The sequence below is a fragment of the Mytilus californianus genome, unplaced genomic scaffold (assembly GCF_021869535.1).
Source record: "Mytilus californianus isolate M0D057914Y unplaced genomic scaffold, xbMytCali1.0.p SCAF_6, whole genome shotgun sequence".
Lineage (NCBI taxonomy): Eukaryota > Metazoa > Mollusca > Bivalvia > Mytilida > Mytilidae > Mytilus > Mytilus californianus.
The window spans coordinates 72,539,828-72,553,824 of NW_026262712.1; the positions used below are offsets into that span (position 1 = coordinate 72,539,828).

General features: G+C 29.9%; 1 protein-coding gene across 3 annotated transcripts in view; it reads right to left on the minus strand.

The window, feature by feature from the left end:
- Positions 1 to 3,694: 3,694 nt before the first annotated feature.
- LOC127705859 (vinculin-like) overlaps positions 3,695 to 13,997 on the minus strand; it is a 68,903-nt gene continuing 58,600 nt past the window's right edge. For all 3 annotated transcript variants that reach the window (XM_052210208.1, XM_052210209.1, XM_052210210.1), the window contains one exon: positions 3,695 to 7,567. In XM_052210208.1, coding sequence (XP_052066168.1) covers positions 7,392 to 7,567 — 176 coding nt within the window. In that variant the 3' untranslated portion in view covers positions 3,695 to 7,391. The remainder of the gene's footprint in view (positions 7,568 to 13,997) is intronic.

Sequence of the window (13,997 nt, forward strand, 5' to 3'; positions counted from 1 at the left end):
TTCAACTGAATTGAAGATAATACGCAAATTGAAAATACAATTATGTTTAGTCTCGATTCAGTGTTGGCAAAACAATACTCAATTGACTGTTTATGCACTCATTTGAATGAACTACTGGGAAAGAAAACGAAAAGCAAGTGTGTAAAAATACTTCATTAGTAGCAAATACGTAAAAAATTCTTGAACAGCAGTTTTAATTTCATCATGAAAGAGAGGAAGATATAAATTCAAACTAAAAAAAACACTAAATATTTCCATTTAATACTCAAAATACAATGTATAAGTAAAAAGATTATTTTTGGCATAAGAAGAAAGACGGACAAAAAACGAAAAGTCAAAAAAGATAACCAAGTCTACAAAACAATTTACAGAAAGAAAAACACATGAAACACGAAACACGAGCAACGCTTTTAGCAGGGTGCTCCCCAACGGTTTACAAAACATGCAAGACAAAAACTTTTCAAAAATACCAGGCTTATCATTGTGTACGCCTGGCGCTCGTTTCGTGTACAAAAGACTCATCAGTGACGCTCATATCAATAAAATTAAGAGGCCAAATAAAGTACAAAGTTGAAGAGCATTGAGGAATCAAAATTCCGAAAGGTTTTGGCAAACAAAGCTTAGGTAATCTATTCTTGGGGTAGAAAATACCTAGTATTTTGAACAATTCAAAGTTTTGTAAACAGTTAATTTATAAATATGACCATATTAATGATAATTGCTGACTACTGGACTGGTGATATCTTTGGGAAGAAAACGGCCACCAGCTGTGGCTTCCACCCAGTGGTTCTATGATTTATAACGCCTAACGTTCGTTTCGTCTACAAAAGACTCGTCAGCGGCCCTCGAATAAAAACAGTTGGAAAGCCAATCAATGAAGAAGTTTCAGAGCCCAAAGCAAATAAACAAAAAGTTCTGCAAAGTTTACAAAGAAGTTACAACTTGACTAACAGTACTCAACGTGTTAGCGATGGCAAAGAATAATCCGGTAATAAATCAAAGATGTTGATGTCATAAACGGCAAAAGGGAGGAGGTATTGTGGCTTTGACAAGCAGATCATATCCTTAGTTATCCTTGGCATAAATATATTTCCAAGTGGTCAATTAAACTTTTATGCAGTCTGTAAAAATTTCGCAGATAACACCTCAACCTTTCCACTAAAAACACTTCGTTTAATAGCTTGTATTTAAGCAGCAATACTTTATTATGAAGATCTTACAAGAAGCCAGGCATAAGTATACTTTCAAAATATATTTCCAAGTGGTCAATTAAACCATGATGTCATCAGTACAGATATCGAAAGGAAAACACCAATCTATCCATGAATAAACTGATGACACAGATATGTCTCGCATTTAGTAATTTTGATAGTATATAATGCAAATGTAAACTATGCAAATCTTTCAAAGTCAATGAACCATGAAAAAGATGGGGCGAAAGATACCAGAGGGACATTCAAACTCATATGTCGAAAATAAACAGACAACGCCATGGCTAAAAAAGACCAATAGACAAACAATAGTACATAAAACACAACATAGAAAACTAAAGACTGAGCAACACGAACCCCACCAAAAACTGGGGGTGATCTCAGGTGCTCCAGAAGGGTAAGCAGATGACTGAAAATGCAGATCCAAATAAATTCAAAGGAAATGAGAAAGGCCAATTTTTATAAACTGCATACCAAATACCATTTACCTACCAATTGAGAATTGGAAAATGAAGTAATTTTTTTGGTCGTAGGGTTTAGTTCTAAGCCAACTCTCATCGTAAATTGTTGGGTGTAGACTTAGATATAAATCAAATTTTTTATTTTATCGATGGTATCCATTATATCAAGTTCAATGGAATAGATACAATCAAGCCCGCTTTTGACCTGTAACTACCGCTCTAAGTTCTAAGGCTCTTACAGCAAGCTTGCTTCAAAGGTTTTGTACATTGTGCTTTATATTATTAAGTTATTCATATTGTTTTCCCTAACAAACTCCACAAGTTCTTATTCAATGATCATTCTTTCAATTAGTGCTAAATTGTTCAATTAAAATAGCAGTACCTATTTTACTGCACCAAATGACCATTTCGACAATTAATGTCTTGCCACTGATGCTCGAAGCCAAAATATTTTAAAATCCAAAACCTTATACAAACGTTATATTTTAATAAACTCATGAAAAAACGTGTTCTAAAACCAATTATAAAAATAAAATATATAACAGTACATCATACTTATAATCCCTGCCCTCTTAATGTTTTGCTGTTTGTTGTACGTATTTAAGCGTGTCCAAGATAATCTCACCAACAATAATTCGCAGAATCTTCAAAGTTGGTACAATGTTTACTCAATATAAACGTAGATTGTACAATGTTTTCAAATTTTTGCTTTGATGATTATATTAAAGGCAAAAACAAATTTCGTGAAAATTAGTAAATAAGTAAGATTTGACCAATGGTATTAGAATTTCGCAGCAACATATTGGGAGTCCTAAAAATTCACTTGTTCCCAAACTCCTTTTCATTATTAATAGAATAAGAGAAATTTCTTAGATAAGACACAATTTGCTAATGAAGAAAGAAAATAACCTTGCTCAGGATTTTCCATTCATCAAAAACAGTTTTAAACATCTAATAATTTGCTGTGCTTGTGTAAAAATCTCTTTCAATGGTCAAAACAGATAATTAGTGGTCAACAAAACTCTACAATTTGTCAAAAGCGGCATTCAAACCTTTGCCTGGATATCATTATATTTGACTTTTATACTAATATATTCCATGTATATGTTTGCATTTTTGTTTATGCGTTTTCTATGAGGGCCCCAGAGAAGACTAGTTATATAGCTAACTGTGTAACCCTCTTAAAATAAAGTATTGTTGTTGTTGATAACCGACATCAAGCTTTAATGGAGCAATGACCATCTTTTCCTCTTAAAGCTACCAAACTCCGATTATTTTTGTATATAGAATTTTGAAAAACAAATTTCTATTCCTTTTAACCTGTGTTTAAGTTCAGCCCAAAAAATCCTTGTATAAAGGAAAAAAAAATATAGGTTTTAGAGTAACTTTTGATACTATGTACTCGAACAGATATTTTTTCAGTATTTGCATGAGAGTCCCATCGCCCCTAGAACAGATAGTTTCACAGTAACTGAAGAATGGTTTTGATTGCTAAAAGAATGCATGTTGGTAATCGGAAAACAAATTTCAGACCATGAAAAATTAATTTATAACTTGGATTGTAGGACCAAGTATGTTATTTGGATATTGTGTATAATGAAGAAGATCAAGCTTTTATTCATTCATTTGTTTAAGCTTTCAATATTGGAATCATATCTTGGTCATCACTTTTACAGTAAAGACCTGAACTGTTTGCCTGTGCCAAACCTTCACATTCCTTAGATGTTTGACTTTTACATTACCAATATTCTCCACACTATCAAGAAGCAGGTAAAAACAACAGATTTAGACACACTGTTCACTGAATTTTTCAGAGTTAATTCTCTTCAGCTTTATTTTAGGACATTTCCTGAATATGTAGTAAATGTCTACAGTGTGTCTTATTGACAGCAATTAGTGGAGTAGCATTAGATTTTGATGTAAAAACTGTTGTTACATTGTACATGGTGCATACTAACCAACAGTAGTCTATCATCTAGACGTAAAGGCATTAGTTACAATTAAAACATGGAAATGTAAGCATTCTATTTCTATAAAATGTTTATTGGTTGTAAAGTTGTATATCTTGTACAAATAAGCCAATAGCTATATATAAACTAACAACTGGGTAAATATGAAAGACTATCTATGGTATTACAAGTCATTGCTGTTGTTACATATAATATTATTGACCTTTCAGACCAAGATTTAATTAGTTTTTGTTTCTCAACTTTTAAAAGTCAACAGATAGCTCATGAAATCACATTAAATTCAAAAACTTTCTTAAAAGAAAGAAAATACAATATTTACTATAGTTATGTTAAAAGTTGCATCCATGGAACTTAAACAGCAAAAAAAAAGTTTTATTTAATTGCACTAAATATCAATTGTGCATTTCGTCTCCTGTCAACAATAACCTCAACCATATGCTTCATGCCAAAAACACATATTTTGAAAACCTTTTTTCCATAGGATTTGACACCTATACAACTTTCTTTCAAAGAAATTTTTCAGATGCAGGACTGAATGCAAAGGATGTTGGAAAAAAAACTGTTATTGAAATATGTAGCATTTCAAACATCTTTTACTAGTAACAATTAAAATTTCAAAAAAGAAATGTCTAAAATATGTTGCATATGTTTTTTTTTTTGCACTTTATACTGCATCACAGATCCCCTTCCATCCAAAAATAGTCTTTCTTTTATCTTATTTCATAGGATAATTTAGGTTACAAAGATTCCCAAGAAAATCATGTTTTAGAATAAATTTCGTCTTAGTATTTAATTCTTAAATTACAAATAAACAAGGATATAGAAGATTTACAGGAGTTAAACTAAATCCACACAAGTAAAACTTCCTGTTTTTGTTCACTTAGGTTAGGTTAACAACATCATGATGAGGTTGTACTAGCAGCTACAAAGGCATATATAATATTTTAATATATTCAAAAATACTGTGGTATTAAACAAATTGTGCCACTAAATTTGCAGTTGTGAGACAATAAGTAAAAGTGAATCTAAATAACTCATAAATTTACACATGAACACTTTTCTTAAACTGAGAATTACTTTCTTTATAAAAAATGTTTAATACCCATACAAAAGACTGACTATATGAGAATGTTTTACTCCATTAAAAAACATCTTTGAATACCCATATAACAGTCTGACTGTATGAGAATGATTTACTTCAATAGGTATTAAACACATAACAATACTTCATAAATGTAATCTCTTTTTTTCCTCAAGTTTACAGTAATATCAAATGGATCTCAAGAGGTTAACAAAAAATTATATCATGGGCACATCCAGGGGGCATCCCCATTGTAGCTAAAATATGTGTTTTCTCGTGTTATTTACATATTCATTTCTTACTGCCAAAGACTCCCCTATTTCTAAAATATTCATTTGTTTTTATATTATTATTTTTTCTATTATTTTTCATAATTTCAAATTTTCTATGTTGAATTAGTTAATCATTAGTGAATTTTCACTGCTAAAAAAACCTTTACTATTTGAAATATCATGTAAATTGCAATCTTTAATTCAATCTACAATTCTTTCCACTAAGTATTTTTGAATCATTTCTTCAAATCAACACTTTATGTACAACACATAAAATTATCAAAATATAAAAGAGAACTTCTGAGATTTTCAAATTTAGTACAAAATTTTGCAATAGTCAAAATTGTAAATTGATATTATTTCAAAAATAATTTCAAGATCACAAAAACATAGAAATGTATTATATTCAGTGTGTAGATTCTTGATAAAATGATGTGTCACCATTTCTTTTTCTAAGTAAAAAAAAATGTTCTTCATATCTATTATTAAGTAAAAAACAGTACTTATCAAGATAAATCCAAACAAAAACAAAAACAAATTATAATTAATTAAAAAACCAAACAAGCAATATATTAAATAAAACTAAAAAATAATAACATCTCAACATGTTTTGTCTCAAAATGTACACTTTATCTTAGTAATACAATTCACAACAACTAACCTCACATTATAATTGTAGATTAAGGCTTTTTCAAAAATCATCCAAACCACAAAGAGAGGAAAAGTTATATATCTCTAGTAAAAAACAATCAATTATTTCCATTTCAGTGCTAGAGGTACGACAAAACTCGACCATTTTTAACCAGAGTAAACAAGAAATTTTTTTACTGACATCAGAATGCCTAGCTTACTATTAATCTACAATTGTATGCTTACATAACTCTTTTAGAGTTAACTTTGATTGACTTCCCATGATGGCAATATAGATTTACAAAAAAAATATATCTTTTTCATTCAATTTCAAAAATCATCTATCTCAGATTGTTTTGCATAGAATCTGTATCTCCTTTAACAAAAACTTACATAGAACTGATAGTTAGTCATACTGAATTTTCCATGACCTCTGAAGAATTCTGTAAGATATTACATGAAAATGGCTTCTGATTACAGATATGTAACATCATTTATTCACATGACAATATAAAATGCATCAAATCTGATATCGATAGAAATCAATGTAGAACAACATATTTATTTGCATATTCTATATACATAGCACCATTTATTTTCACATGTTTAAAGAACTAAAAACTCTATATACTATAAAATAAACATACCAAACTTTCCAAATAAAGCATGATCAAATCAAAATGAAACAATTTCACAGATGGACTGACTTTCAAAACAAAACATATTCTATAACTAATGAGAAAATTAATGTATCTTGTTCCATCAAGAGTATTAATTGACTTTTTTTTTACTTCAAATACACTCTCTAAAAGTAGGTAAGAGTACTTTGTCTGAAAAAAATTGGTAATGTTAGCAAATTTATTCTGCATTAATCTCACTTAACCCAACTATGAGCCAGGTAAATTAAATGGATGTATTCATAAATTAAGCAAATTTTCAAAGGACATTTATTGTTAAAGTTGTCAAAGTTGATATAGCACACTGGAAAGATTAAACTGGGTCTGACAATAGAACTAATGTTAAACTGACTTATGGTATTCGATCTGATAGTACTTATTGATAGCTTGATCTTTATTTGTTGAGTGTCATCATATCAAATATGTTTTAAGTACTACACCTAAAACAACATTAGAAAGTGTAAGCAAATTGTTATAACTTTTAGATAAATTTGGTAAAAAATATTTGTTCACACAATTGAAAGTAAAGTTTATCAACATGCTACAGACTCATAGTCTAAATATCAGACATATTGCAGTTATACAATAAGCAATATTTAAAAGGGCATTTGGGGTTTAAGTAAAATTTCCTTAAGTTACCCCAACAACAGGAAGCTGTAAATTAATGCTGACAATAAACCCACATACATTTGTAATATTACATAAATAATGAATGAAAAGTGTGAATAAATATACAATATATGTACCATGCAAAACATTTACACATCTAAAATTGTGGAAAAAATAATCAGCAGTCACTAGTTGTGTGCATATTTTGCTAAATCTAAAAAAAAGCACTAATTTTTCATCAAATTAGATGAATTATTCCATGATTAAGTTTCAAATCAAAATTTTCCAAGTCATCACTATCAATATATCAAATGCTTTATAAAACAAACATTTTTTTCTTGTATATTCAACTTTTTTCTGTTAACAAATCTAACACTATCTTAAATAGTTCTTCTAAGAATATGTAAAAATGATTGCAAAATATATCTCTTATTTTCAGCTGTAATGTCTATTAATTTAAAAATCCTAACAATGGTTTTCTTAAGAGGTGGTGGTGTACCAGGGTCTTCTACGATGCCAGCGAATCTGGTACCCAGAGTCTACACGGATCTTGATGGAGGCAGCTTCAGCAGCACGGACTGTTTCCTTCACAGCTTGCATCAGATTCTGGGCATTACCGACTAACATTTCAGTGGCCTCTTGATCCTCTTCTGAACCTATAATCAAAGAAAATTCGTTTTGACATTTAGAAGCAAGTGTGTATGGAATAATTTTCTACATTTACAAATATTGGTAAAAAATAAATAACAGTATTTGATCATTTCAAGAACAGACTGTATTGCCATAGTGCTCAAGTTTCAAGTCTAGCACTTCATGCTAAATATGAGAAAAACAACAGAAAAATGCATCTGTCTTATAGCAGATTATCAATGTTCAAGTGATAAGAAGCTATGACCACTGATGTCATAGATTTGTTGCTTGTCTATAAGTGATATCACATGTTTTTAATGTTGTTCAACATTAAATAAAACTGAGAATTAATTGATAGTTTCTTTGGAATGCACTAACTTAAAACTTCGGAATGAAAAATTTAAGAAATATAACTAAAATTATTGACAAAAATCGTGACTGAAAGAATACATTTTTCAGGGAAAACAACTTTGCACAAATTTGTTTAATTCTGAGATATTTAAACTGGACATTACTGTAAACCAACAAAATTTAACATTTTTTGAAAAATGACAACAACAACAACAAAAAATGGGTACCCTATTTTTGGTATTTCGATGAAAAAATTGATCTTAAATTGTCTCTATAACAAAATATCAATTTCTGTACAAGTTTTTATTTCATTTGTGAAAGAAAGATTTCTTTTATGTTATCTTTATGAAATTGTTGAATTTTGAAGCCCTTATTTCTATCTTTTTATTATTTTAATGATAAATGTTTAGGTTTAATACCACCAAATCATAGTATGTCACATCCAGTTGCATACGAAAAAGGGTCGAAAAAAAATAGTCCCTTGAATTTGACAGTTGTAGGAAATTAATCCTACATTTTATTGCAGTAAAAAATTTCTGAGTCATAAAAATATATCTTGGGTGTTTCAAAGTACCCTAATTTTTTTATTTGGTGTTTCTATAGAATATTCTGGAAACTTGAGGTTACATGGTTACTATAGCTTTTACACAGGAAACTAGAGGCTCTAAAGAGCCTGTGTCGCTCACCTTGGTCTATGTGCATATTAAACAAAGGACACAGATGGATTCATGACAAAGTTGTGTTTTGGTGATGGTGATGTGTTTGTAGATCTTACTTTACTGAACATTCTTGCTGCTTACAATTATCTCTATCTATAATGAACTTGGCCCAGTAGTTACAGTGGAAAATATTTTGTAAAAATTTTCAAAAATTTACAAAATTTATGAAAATTGTAAAAAATTTACTATAAAGGGCAATAACTCCTTAAGGGGTCAATTGACAATTTTGGTCATGTTGACTTATTTGTAGATCTTACATTGCTGTACATTATTGCTCTTTACAGTTTATCTCTATCTATAATAATATTCAAGATAATAACCAAAAGCTGCAAATTTTCTTAAAATTACCAATTCAGGGGCAGCAACCCAACAACGTGTTGCCTGATTGGTCTGAAAATTTAAGGGCAGATAGATCTTGACCTAATGAACAATTTTATCCTCGTCAGATTTGCTCTAAATGCTTTGGTTTCAGAGATATGAGCCAAAAACTGCATTTTACCCTATGTACTATTTTTTACCCATGTCGGCCATCTTGGTTCGCGGGCGGGGTCATCGGACACATTTTTTAAACAAGATACCCTAATGATGATCGTGGACAAGTTTGGTTAAATTTGTCTTAGTAGTTTCAGAGGAGAAGATTTTTGTAAAAGATTACAAAAATTGGTTAAAAATTGACTATAAAGGGCAATAACTCCTTAAGGGGTCAACTAACCGTTTTGGTCAAGTTGACTTATTTGTAGATCTTACTTTGCTGGACATTATTGCTGTTTACAGTTTATCTCTATCTATAATAATATTCAAGATAACCAAAAACGGCAAAATTTCCTTAAAATTACCAATTCAAGGGCAGCAACCCAACAATGGGTTGTCCGATTCATCTGAAAATTTCAGGGCAGATAGATCTTGACCTGATAAACAATTTTACCCCATGTCAGATTTGCTCTAAATGCTTTGGTTTCAGAGATATAAGCCAAAATCTACATTTTACCCCTATGTTCTATTTTTAGCCATGGCGGCCATCTTGGTTGGTTGGCCGGGTCACCGGACACATTTTTTAAACTAGATACCCCAATGATGATTGTGGCCAAGTAGTTTCAGAGGAGAAGATTTTTGTAAAAGTTAACGGACGATGGACGAGGGACGACGGACACAAAGTGATGAGAAAAGCTCACTTGGCCAGGTGAGCTAAAAAAGGGGTGAAAATTTGATTGGTTAACTTCCAGTGATGGTTATTTTCTTATATGCAATGAAATGTCATGTGAAATTTTGTCTATAGTACTGGACAGGATAAAACTTTACTTATGCCAAGTATTTCTTTATTTGAAACATAGATAAATTCTGCACAATTTTTTGAAAAGTGCAAATTTAACATAGACTAATAGGGGAAAATCAATGGTGGTATTACACCTATATACATTTATCTTTTATTGAGAAAATATCAAAAGAAATCTATCAAATATAATTTTTTTCAGTATCCAGCTTTGATATATTTTCTTCTTTTTATGGGATTGTCCACAAAAAAATACACCATTTGAAATTTTTTTTGGGAATAATAACTTAGCATTTAGACACCTTTCTACAACAGCATTTACAGGCAAAAGACATGTTCTCTATAAAGACAGAGAAATAATCTTGTATGAAAATACACTTTTTGTCTTCTATTCAAAGTAATTGGAATTTTTAATTATTTTCTTTATTATGAAAATATCAAAGCATCCAATCTAAGAAACCTTTAATAGCAATTGCTGAACAAACTATTTCAAAATTTATAACTTAGGATACATTATTATTTTTTTTTAAATTTATGTCTAATTTATATTTCAAAGGAGTAGGTTCGATAAGGCCCTAATATGGCCACTATTTCTAGCTATAATTCAAAATTAGGATTTATTGACCAATATAACAATGAATGATAACTAAAGCAATAACTTGATAAGAAATTGGTAATTTTGTTGAAAATTTACATACTAGCGTTCTTTTCAGGATGTCACAAAATAGTAAAACATTTTGATTTTCAACAAAAATTCAATGAAATCCAGTCCATTTTCATAATTTTTTTTAACTGAAAACATAGAGTGCATACGACAACAAAACATATTTGTTAACATAATGTTAGAACATATAACATATCTGACTTGAATATCTAGTTTGTCAAAGTCTGTGCTCTATGTTTCCTAGTCCTAAATTTGGTTAAAATCCAGCTGATTTTGTCAAATTTCACCAGAATTTCTACTTTGGGCCTATTTGAATTGTAAATATTAATGTGTTGTCAGAAAATCTAGACAAAAAAGTTCTATTTCAAATACTTTCATCAAAATGAAATATTCTTTCTCCTGAAATTAAAAACTTATTTAGGGCCAAATATGGCCCTTACCTTACTTACTCCTTTCAGCTTCAGCTAACAACCTTGAACAATGATTGGTACTGTTTGTTTATATGGAATCATTTAGAGCGTTATTTTCACCCTAAAATTATTTTTCATCAAGACTTGGTTCACAATACAAACTATGAAAGCTATTTTTTCTCATTCTTACTAAACAACATACAAAGTCATAGAATGAAATCTGTATAAAAGTAATAACCAACTTAAAGGATTAAAAGATCTGAATCCTTTAGGTTCCAAATATAGTATTAATATAAATTCATATAAAGCTATTTCCTGCATGAATGCTGATTTCAATAAATACACCACTTAAAAATATGTCCCATATTTGCAATCATCAAACCAAACTTATATAATGCTAACTTGAAGATAAAGAAAATCCATTAAAAAATCATTCATATCTAACAATGCATGTATAATCTTGATGAAGACTTTGTCTTTGTTAGTCTTTGTATAGAAAATAAAAGTACCACATCCAGTCAAAACAAGGCATCATGCACAAAAAACTTTATTTAGCTTTACTCATTTTCAAATGACATATCATGCTAGGCCTAGCAACTGCAGTTTTCCAACAAATGTGCCCTATATATATTTTTTATGGTAGGCTAAATGTGTTTGAAATACAATTATAAATAAATGGAGAATGTGTCAATGGGACACAGATAATGCCCCTGCTTGCATGAAACGTTATAAAGGGAATTAACTAGAGAACTGTAGAAGTGATGCCACCCAAATTTGGTTGAGGCCAACTAAAGTAAGAGAACGGAAACGAAAAATTCTGCAATTTTTCCATTTATAAAGGGGCATAACTCAGGAACGGTAAAAGTGATGCCACCCAAATTGGATCTTCATCTGTGTATGTTTAACTTTCATAGCATTTGGTCAAGGGAAACTAAAGTTAGAGAATGGAAACCAATTTCGGGAAGTACGGACAGCCAGACATACAGATGGACAAGGCTAAACCTTAATGCCCCATCCGCTACTGCGGGGCGGGGCATAAAAAACAATATACTCAGTAGACAATAGATGTTTATTTATAAACCATAACCACAATAACTAATGATAATGATTCAGGGTTCTACAATATCTATATATATATTTTGTTAAAATATACTTTTTCACTTTTTTGGTCTTTTGGAAAATGTTGTTTGTGCGGTAATTAGACCCCTCTATCAAGAAATTTGTTTTGCATGCACATGTATAAAAATAGTGGTTTTTATCCAACGCAATCATAGGTTTGAACGTTGTTTTCAATTTAGACTTGTATATATCAATACCTATTCACTTTTTTTTTTTTGGCAAATTGCATCATTTACCCAATCAAATGAATATTAATAAGAAATTTTTTAAATTGTAAAGTGTACCATATTAATTAATCATCAACTCAATAAATTTCAATCCCACTATCCTGTAGACTAAAATGGTATAACAGTTCCACACTGTTGTAAAAGTACTTGCATGAAATGTAAAGCAAGTTTTTTTATAATGAGAAAACAGCATTTGATTAATAAAATATGTTATTTTCTTATCCCGGCAAGCAGCAATTAGGAAAATTAGTCAAATTATTGTAGAAGCCTGAGTTCAATATTCTCCATTATTAAATACATGACTTGTGGCTTAAACTTACTGGATTCTGTTTCCATGGCAACAGGTTACAGAAGCAGGCAGAAATAAAAACAAAACAAAAAAGCATATATTAGTTGTCAATCAATACAAAGCTATGTACTTTAATGATAAACCCAGCTTTATTTAATTTCTTTTTTTGGCATTCTGAAGTACTTAAAATTTTAATAATTTTGCTACTTTCTAATTAATCTAATAAATGCAATGGAATTAGCATTGCATTCATTGAAACTTATGTCTAAAGTTTTGAACTCATTAATAAATCTTTAGATTTTTAATGAAATTCATGTGAACTGACTAGTCTTTTTCAAGTTGACAATATATAATTCAACTATAAAAACAATTTGCATACAGACTAAACAGTGGGTTTATCATATAAGAATTGGCAAAATATTCACCATGCATTTATCTAAGCAAAGGCATTGTGTCATTAAAACTGTTGAAATTATTGAAAGGAAGTAATCATCATGATGCATAATATGCAATGTTGGTTAGTAACATTTGTATTGTCCTGTTTCAACATTCGGGTCAGAGGATTTCAGTAAAGAATTAAAAAGCATTAAAATATAAAATTCATACACTCCTGCTCTGTTCATAAATAAAAGACATAAAAACATTACTAGTTATATACAAATTAGAATATCATATAGAATAAAGGCCAAAGAGACAACTACTTCTGAAAGACCAAAATCATAACACTTAGAACTGACAGATCAAAATAGTCAGTTCACATTTATGTTTTTGGGACACACATAAACTATTTATTTTGATTAATTATCTAGAAATCTTAATTCAATTTTTCTAGTAAACATTTTATTTTGTTATACCTTTTGTCTTTGGAAACAGTAACACACTAACATCAGTATATTTTGCTGGGATTGAAAAACAGTAAGAGTGTTATCATAATTTGTCATCACATATAGAACAACTTTTACAATGTTCTCGACTTAATTCATTTCATTTTTTTCTTCAGTCGATAAAACAAGGGATATATACAGAACTATACGTTAACATTATTTGTGTAAGCCAATAAACTTTAAGATTCCTGGGATACTGTCTGTACATTACAAACTTCAAATGTCTTTAGAACAAAAATTTGAGCCCACAATAGATTTATGGATACAAAACTGAACAAAGCTTATCATTCCATAACATTCTAACTATGCCTTCATATATTATACATCTTTGACTCTCATAGTCTAGGATCTGGACATTCCTGATAGGGATGAATCATGAACATGATAAAAAGTTCTTTTGTTGAGATCCATACACTTATTCTCAAGTTATTGTCTAGAAACCAAATGTCTTCAGACGACAATGACGACATCGACGTCATAACATTATACCACCACAAAACTTTTAGTCATATAAAATATGGGG